The 8,702-nt window shown below is 36.8% G+C and overlaps 1 protein-coding gene across 2 annotated transcripts in view; it reads left to right on the forward strand.

The window, feature by feature from the left end:
- Positions 1 to 8,132, forward strand: part of LOC128244887 (uncharacterized) — a 21,586-nt gene extending 13,454 nt beyond the window's left edge. Inside the window, exons 9-16 of one of the 2 annotated variants that reach the window (XM_052962998.1) lie at positions 334 to 481; positions 874 to 1,134; positions 1,548 to 1,742; positions 3,420 to 3,665; positions 4,372 to 4,556; positions 4,811 to 4,975; positions 5,287 to 5,488; positions 6,154 to 8,132. In XM_052962998.1, the coding sequence (XP_052818958.1) occupies positions 334 to 481; positions 874 to 1,134; positions 1,548 to 1,742; positions 3,420 to 3,665; positions 4,372 to 4,556; positions 4,811 to 4,975; positions 5,287 to 5,488; positions 6,154 to 6,239 (1,488 nt within the window). In that variant the 3' untranslated portion in view covers positions 6,240 to 8,132. The remainder of the gene's footprint in view (positions 1 to 333; positions 482 to 873; positions 1,135 to 1,547; positions 1,743 to 3,419; positions 3,666 to 4,371; positions 4,557 to 4,810; positions 4,976 to 5,286; positions 5,489 to 6,153) is intronic. The other variant, XM_052962999.1, reaches the window with a different exon arrangement.
- Positions 8,133 to 8,702: the final 570 nt, after the last annotated feature.

Below are 8,702 nucleotides of genomic sequence, written 5' to 3' on the forward strand. Positions count from 1 at the left end.
TGAAACTTTTTGACTTGATGACATGAGTTGTGCTAAAAAAGTTTGGTTTGTCTTTTAGTGTCATCTTTCTTTCATCCTATATAAGAAAACATAAACTGACCCTTCAAGGCTATCATCAGACTTATGGTTGTTCATACCTTTGCCAACAAAGTATTTGGGGTGTTTTATTTCACGTTTTGGCTTTCATCCCTTGATCTTCATTTTGACCTTTTTATTTTCTTTGGCAGAAAGGTAGTGAACAATGCAACGTTTTGTACATTGTATAGCTGTTGGTTTTTGTTGAATAAACATTTTTATATTGATAAATGGAAGACAAAGTTGACTTTTTTCTAGAGTGAAGCAAAACGAGCATTGAAAGTTGGTAATAATGCTGCCTACATATTCTGGATGGTCGAAGAGGCTGACTTGTTTGTGATGCTTCATGATCAACCGGATCTTGCAGGGAAAATACTCGATGGGATTACAAATGGGAAATATCCATGTATGATGCTAGTAACATTTACCTTGTTTATTGTTAAAACAGAAATAACAGTGTTATGTACATGTGGTATTGTCATAACATTTGTTGTCAGTGTCGCTTGCTTATTTTTTTGGAAGAATTAAAGTAATATTTTGGCATAGCCACCTAATTATTACCTGCTTTATGCCATTGGCATCAAGGGAAAACTCATCAAGAGTTGGACCCTGTGAACTTTTTTTTCTGAAGGTTCAAAGGCGGTTACCAATCATGGCCACACCATGATTATTGATAAACGGCATTGAATTGATTATGTAAACAGTATTTATCATTTTGGTTTTGGCCTCAAATCTGTGTGCTTTGAAACAAAATCATTAAAAGATTTTTTAACTTGGGTCTTATATTTATACACTAAGCTCTGCGAGGTCTACATGGCGACCCGTTCTATGAGCCGATTGTGCACGCCTTGTTTCACAAAGTGAAGGGCCTGGTACGATGGAAGCAGCTGAAATTTGATGAGGGCCTTAATCACCTGAACCTCTCCCTGTCATTCTATGAGCATTACCGTGACTTTGGGACAGAATATAACATGCTCGTCTGCCAGGTGAAGAGCTACATTGCCCAGGTCAACATTGACATAGGAAACCTAGACGTGGCTGATCAGTGTCTTCATGAGGGTGAGTCTATTGATCAATAAAACTTGCTCGATAATAGAATTCTATCAAGTGATATAATAATGTAATTTTGCCCAATTTTGCTATATTTTAGATATCTGATTATTGTAAAAGAGGTAAAAATAAATTTTTGAGTGAGCGTTGTCTAGTGGTACAGTTTTTCACCTATCAATAAAGAGGTAGTGAGTTCAGATTCCTCAAAGAAAACCTTCATGGCATCTCAAAATTGACACCAGTAATGGTTCCTACCCAGAACACAGAAATGAGTGTGGTTCTATAAGCTAATAGCTTTTGTCACAATCGATCTAAAAAAAAAGAGTATAAACTAAAACTGAAATTTACTGGATGAGCACTCGCATGATGTTTTTTTTTTTTTATTAATTGGCATAAAATTTCAGTTATTTTCAAAAATACAGGTTTGAATAAGATAAAGGCAATGATTGAACCCCCAAGTCAGTCTTGCCATGATGACCTAGCCACCGAGTTACACTGGGATATCCCATCCTACTACCTACACTGGGCAGAGATCCACATAGCCAAGGCCAAGAGTACCAGTGATCCTGATGTCCGGGCACAGCTGTTTGAGAAGGCAACAAAAGAATTGCATAGAGGTAAATCTCATGGTCAAATTCCTAGATCATTTTTTTTATTTTGCATCCCTTCAATGAAGCAAGGGTTTATTGCTTTGCAAATGTTGGTCAGTCTAAAAACCAAATCTTGTCCGATTGATAACCAGAGAACACTAAGATCTATTATAATCAGAGAACACTAAGATCTATTGAGTTCAGTAAGCCAAAGGTCACAGTGGCCTTGACCAGAAAAACCTTGAATGATTGATAACTAGAGTATGCTTGGGCCTATGGACCAGAGATTATCTCTATTGATTGTGAAATCAGGTCAAAGGTCATGGCATCAGTGACCTTGGACACAAAAATTTGTCCTCTCAATATAATCAAATCAATTTGATCTTCATCGGGAGTTTGGTCATGACCCTTATAGATCCCTATTGTAGTCGGTATTAATTTTTAGGTCAAAGGTTAAGGTCACCAGATTAAACACAGTTATAGCTATCTTTGAAAACAGGTATTTAAAGAAAAATACAAAGATTTATAACTTAAATGTTTTGCTTGAAAGTTGCTAGAAATTGACCAGTGTCATGCTATTGTAAACATATATTGGTTACACTTTGCTATCTTTTTATCTGTAAAGCTTGCATCATTTTGATCCATTCAACTATATCACTGCTGTCAGGAGGACTTGTACATTTTACTGACATTTATAACTTATCAAGCCCCATAACAACGTTTAGAACTGGTTAATAAGATCTTCAAACTCGGAAGGATTGTTGATCATTATTATAATTATCCCTCAGACATTTGATGTAAAATGTCTAATTGGCTGCCATTAGTGCGGGCATACATGTTTTACATACATCTTTTGTTACAACGCTTTATTTATCACTCTTGTTGGCATGATATTCAGTGAGCGTCTTTTATTGTGAAATTAAAGTTCGCAGAGGAAATCCTTAAGTCAGATTTGATGACCATATTAAAACTCACATGACCCAAGGCCTGTAATCATACCTGCGTCGCCTTGGTGAGGAGAAAGTGTGCTAACCACTGCACTGGCAATATCTACGCAACAGAACTCAGAATTAATGTTAAGTGTTTAATAGACGATGAAAGATGGTAGTGCATCTATTATTTTGACTCTGATGTGATGTATTTGTTGAGTGCAATAAAAATATCAGATCAGTGTTGGCACTATATTTTCAGCAACAAGTAAGTAGCAACATTACGGGTAAGCAGGTGTGATGGCATTCATTGTTTAACAAAAATTCAACAGCTATTAATTTTAATATCATTCTGGAATTGTTTTTAATATATGCTTATAATTAAAACTTATTTTGAGTTTATGTATGTGTATGTATAGTGCATAGTTATATCATTTTTTTAAAATTTCGCATGGAATGTATACTCAACCAAAAAAGGAAATTTGATTAGCTCCCAATAAAAGTTGCTGTCAAAAGGTTTTAAAATAATCTTGTTTAATATAAGAAAACATTCCAGATATTTATTTATTAGTTTCCTGATGTCTGATAGATTAAAAAAGAGCAACCTGAAGAAAAGGTGCAATGTTCCACTTTGAGAGTGTATATAAATATGACCTTTACCCTAATATTGCATTAATAAAAACAACAAGATTTTTAGATGCTTATCAGTTATGTAAAGTATAAAACAAGTGTTGTAGGTATTCAAAAACATTGATAGTTTTGTATTATATGATAGGCAGATCCCTGGATGAGAAACTTAAGTTGGATTATCTCGACAACTACTACTCCAAAGTCAAGCTTCTGGCTGACATCCTTATCGAGAAAGGTCTGCTTGATGAAGCGAAAAAGAACGCAGAGTTTGTCCTTGACCGACGAAGGGGCATTCTGCAACCTCCACACTTCAAATACACGGAGAGTGTATACCAGGTTGCCAGGATATGGATGTTGCTAGGCAACAGATTCAATGAAAAGGGGGAGAAATGTAAGTTAGGTTAGAAAATTAACTTTAGATTCTCATCCAGATTTTGAAAATTAATGGGGCAGGTGGTTGTCTGCTTCTAGTTTTCTTGGTCAAACATTTATTTCCTGCGCAATCTTTACAATTATTGAGCACTTCTTGCAGATTCACAATTTTTGTGTCACCTTTGAAGCATGGCAGACAAGGGATTATTCTCATTTTCGATCAATAATTATAATCTTTTGAATGACTTGGTGTAAAGCCTTCAAACTTTGTTTGTACATTTGTAAATTTATCATAGTCAGTAGGTACCTCTGTGGTCAAAAGTTAAGATCATTGTTACCAGGGTTTTTTTGATGATTTTGTTTCAAAACTATTTACTTTCCAAGAGAGTGAAAGGTGGTCTAGTTGTATAGATTTCTGGGTCTCTTATTAAGGATTGCTGGTTCTATTCCCACCCCAGTTACTTTCTCATAACCTCTCTATATTATTTCAATTATTAGATTGAAAGGGATATATATATATAACTAGCTTATGGTTTAATGTTAATTGAACCCTTATAGGCAGAAATAGGTCGTATAGTTCAGTTTTTGACTAGCGTTATCCTGGCCGGTTAGCTCAGTTGGTAGAGCACCTGACTTCATCCTTCATGTGTACTTTGATCCCCAGACTTGCAGCATACCATCCTCTGGCATAAGATATTCTTAACGAAGACATTCTTTGTTGCCAGTTAATGCAAGTGAACACTGGATTGCAGCAAGTGATACTTTTTTGGAACTGACTGACCACCACCTGCGGGATGGAAGTGTACCCCTGTCCCACCCACTCTATAAGCAGATCAAGACTGACCACCTGACCACTGTCCAGCTTGCCGGGGAAAATGATAGGATAAGGAAGATTCAGAAATTCTATAAGGTTTGTTATAATAGTTTTGAAAGTCATTGCTTTAGTAGTTGAACAGTTTGACCACAAGGTTACAGATATTGTACTTTGATACAGTATAGCGAAGGATGTTTATATTATCAATATTTTGTAAAAAGCTGAAGTCCCGTTAAAGCTTGGTTTCTTTACCATGTAATCATTAACTTGGAGGCTGTAGAATGAGAACCGTTTGAGGTACACTCATACACCACTAATCAAATTCAGTCTTCAGCCCTGTTATTTTTCAGGATCTAGAGAATGGTGCATATGACTCTGTAGCAAAGTCACGAGTGAAGGCTGTTAGGGAGATGATGTGGACACCCATGGAGATGTTGATGAAGTTATTCAGTAAAGGAGGTAGGGAAGGCAGTGGAGGTAGTGAAGAGTTTGGGGCAGCAGATCAACAACTCCAGGTATTCCATGGGAATTATAAACTTATATGTGAATTAATTACATGTAGATAGGATAAGGTTATGAAGCTCTTCAGTAAAGGAGGTAGAGAAGATAGATGAGGTAGTGAAAATATGGGGGTGGCAGATGAACACCAAGTATATTCCTATTTTAGCTCAACTGGGAAATAAACATACTGAATGATTTATTAGTAGATAGTAGTGAAGCTCTTCAGTTAAGGAGGTGGAAAGGAGGCAGAGGTCATGAGGAGTTTTGGATGCAGATCAACATCTCTAGGTGTTCCAATAATTATTGGTTTGATTGTTTTTACCAGGGACTAGAAAATCTCACAGAAGAGCAGAGGGACAACTTTGTGGAGGGATTTGGCGGGATGCCATCCAGACACGATTCTGGGCACGGTCACAGCAGCTCAGATTTGGGCGACTCATTCTCGTCAGGCAGTGGGAGTATGTCGGCACGGATTCAGAGGATGCACATAGAGAAATCAGTGTCTCTTGAAGATAACGTGTTTGAAAGTAAGTATGGGATAATATATCAAGGATTTTCTATGTTGAATACTTTGATATTGAAGAGTTTGAGATATAAAGGAAACAAATCTCTGTCCTACTAAAGTTTATTAAAAAAAAATGTTTATTTAAAAGAAGATATAGGACATAGGAAGTGTGATGAGTTGCATCCAAGTAAAATTGTGAATATTGCAGCTGAAAGAAATTGTGTGTTTTAGTTGAATAAGTATTGAAAGAAATTCATAAGCACTCTAATAAGTGTAGAAACCATTTAACCTATTTAAATTGTAATTATATGAAGTTTTGGCTTATTGAATATTTTATCAGCTCTTGAATCATGATACAAGTAAGCATTTTTAGCTCGACTATTTGAAGAATAAGGAGAGCTATATCCTAGTCACCCAAGGGTGGGCTTTACCACTTATGTTAAAGTTTGTGTACCACCTCAAATATTTTCAAAGTCCATTGACATATGGCTTTGAAGCTTTGCACACTTGTTCACCATCATGGCCCCAACCTGTACACTGGAGGAGGTAACTCTATCAATCATTTTGACAGAATTATGCAATCTGAAAAGCGGTGGAAATGTCGAGCTCGCTGTCTCTGTGACAGCTCTTGTTGTAATTTATTTTCCTGATAATTTCTGACATTAAACATCAATTTACTGTATTTAGCCTCAAATGAAGTTCCTACACTGCCAGAAAGGAAGAAACCACCTTTGAAGCGCTCAAGAACTAATAAATCTGAAGATGGCAACTAGCTTCTATGAGGACATGAAATATATTTTTTTTTATACCAAGCACTATTCATGCTCCTTTTTAGAATCATGAACTTTAAAGCTCTTTCAAAAGAGTTAACAGTTTTGAGCTTTAGCATTGAAATGTGATGTTGTTATTGTATACATGTAGTTCTGATAAATGTCCTCAGAAGTTTTGATATGTGTCTCAGGATCCATGTGCTTATACTGATTAAATATGTTACTTTTTCCAACTTTTATTTTGACTGATATACATTTATTTCTCTACTGACTGTACTGAGAGACTTTTAAAACTCAATACATCAACAATTATTTTATAAAAAAAAGTTGTTTTAGTTTAATCCAGTAAATTCCTTGTGGACTGTTATGTCAATGTTATAGTGACATGTAATCCTGAACAAAATAATTGGGAAGAATAATATTTTATCTTAAAAAATAATTTTTGAATTTTTGCGTTTTCAAAGTATCTCATTGTTTATATGTTAAGGTATTAACTTGTCTTCAAATGTTTTTTTAGTTCTGTTATAGCCAACTTATAGGCTAATAGTTGTGAGGGTAAGAGTGGTCGAGTGATTAAGGTGTCCATCTCTTACCCAAGAGGTCATTAGTTGGATCTCCACCAGGGGCACGTTCTATTGGCCTTCCAGAAAGGACACAAGTGCTAGTTTCTACCCTGGAAACAGACGTGAAATGATTGACCCTGGTCCATCGGCAAGTATAATGCGTAGTTGTGTGTCATTCAAACCTGCAAAACTATTTGACCTAGAGTCTTGAAACCATGGGGAATGTTGTTGAGATGATGAAGTTGCGCACCTGGGGTCTTGTTTGCAGCTGCACATAGTTAGGTGGAGGTTGATGACCCTTCTAGAACAAAAAAAGGCATTTCAAACTATTTTGTTTGCAAATATGAGTAACTGAATAATTTTCAATTGATAGACCTTCATATTCTGGTTGAAACAAATTTAGAACTAGTGAGAACATTCCTGTGTGCCGTGTGAGAAGTTGGAGCATCCGTATCCTATGGACACAATCACAGTTACTATACATATTGTATTAGGTTTAACCATTCAAAATCTTTCTATGTACAAAGCAGTTTTAGTTGTTCAAGTGATAAATCGACAATGCCTGCACCAATGGCCATTAAACTAGACTTGGAGGTTGGGCTTGACCAGTAGATGACCTCTATTGATTTTGGGGGTCATCGGGCCAAAGGTCAAGGTAACAGTGACCTTGAATAATAAAAGGTTGTCCGAGTATTAACTTGACAATTCCTGCACCCATGGCCCTCAAACTTGACTTTGGGGTTGGGCCTGACTAGTAGATAACTCCAATTGATTTTAGGGGTCATCAGGTCAAAGGTCAAGGTCACAGTGGCCTTGAACACAAAGAGCTTGTCTGTGTAATGACAATGCCTGCCCCCATGACCCTTGACATTTAGGTTGAGGATGACCAGTTGATGACCCCTATGGATTTTGAGGTGAAAGAGTCAAAGGTCAGAGTCATAACAGATATAAATCATTCAAATTTCGTCATATTTACTTATTCCCTGCTGCTAAGAGGATACACTTTTATCTGCAAATATCAGTCATCAACTGAACATGATTAAAAACTGTACCTACTGTCCTCACACGTTGAATGGTCATAATCTTAAAACTGCCTCAAAGGCATGCAATGTTAATGACAAATCAGCTTTCATTTCGGTCCATGCATATTTCATTCAATTGTCTAAATCATCCTGACAACATGGCACACAGAGGGGAGGGGGGATAATGTTTATCAAACATCATTTGTTAAATGTTGATTTGATGCACGTGCCGTAACAGTAGCCCATATGTACAATTCAATAATGCAAAGTAGACAAGTCAAAGACTTTAATAAAATAAAATGTTTGAATTTGTACTTGTTATTCAATACTTAAAATGAGTATCATTTTGGTTTGCAAAAAGATTTCTTAATTATGTCTCCCCCTCTCTGGGGGAGACATATTGTTTTTGCCCTGTCCGTCAGTCCGTCCGTACGTCACACTTCGTTTCCGATCGATAACTGGAAAACCGCATGACCTAGGATCACCAAACTTGGTAGGGAGGTTGGTCGTGAGGTGTAGAGGATCCCTATTGTTTTTGGGGTCACTAGGTCAAAGGTCAAGGTCGCGGCGACCCCCAATATAAAAAACATTTCTGCTCAAAATCTAGAGAACGGTTTGACCTAGGTTCACCAAACTTGGTAGGGAGGTTGGTCATGAGGTGTAGAAGATCCCTATTGTTTTTGGGGTCACTAGGTCAAAGGTCAAGGTCGCGGCGACCCCCAATGTAAAAAACATTTCCGCTCAATATCTTGAGAATGGTTTGACCTAGGTTCACCAAACTTGGTAGGGAGGTTGATCATGAGGTTTAGAAAACTCCTATATTTTGGGGGGTCACAAGGTCAACGTCGCTGTGACCTCTAATGTAAAAAAATATTTCCGTG

The sequence above is a fragment of the Mya arenaria genome, chromosome 8 (assembly GCF_026914265.1).
Source record: "Mya arenaria isolate MELC-2E11 chromosome 8, ASM2691426v1".
NCBI classification, from domain to species: domain Eukaryota; kingdom Metazoa; phylum Mollusca; class Bivalvia; order Myida; family Myidae; genus Mya; species Mya arenaria.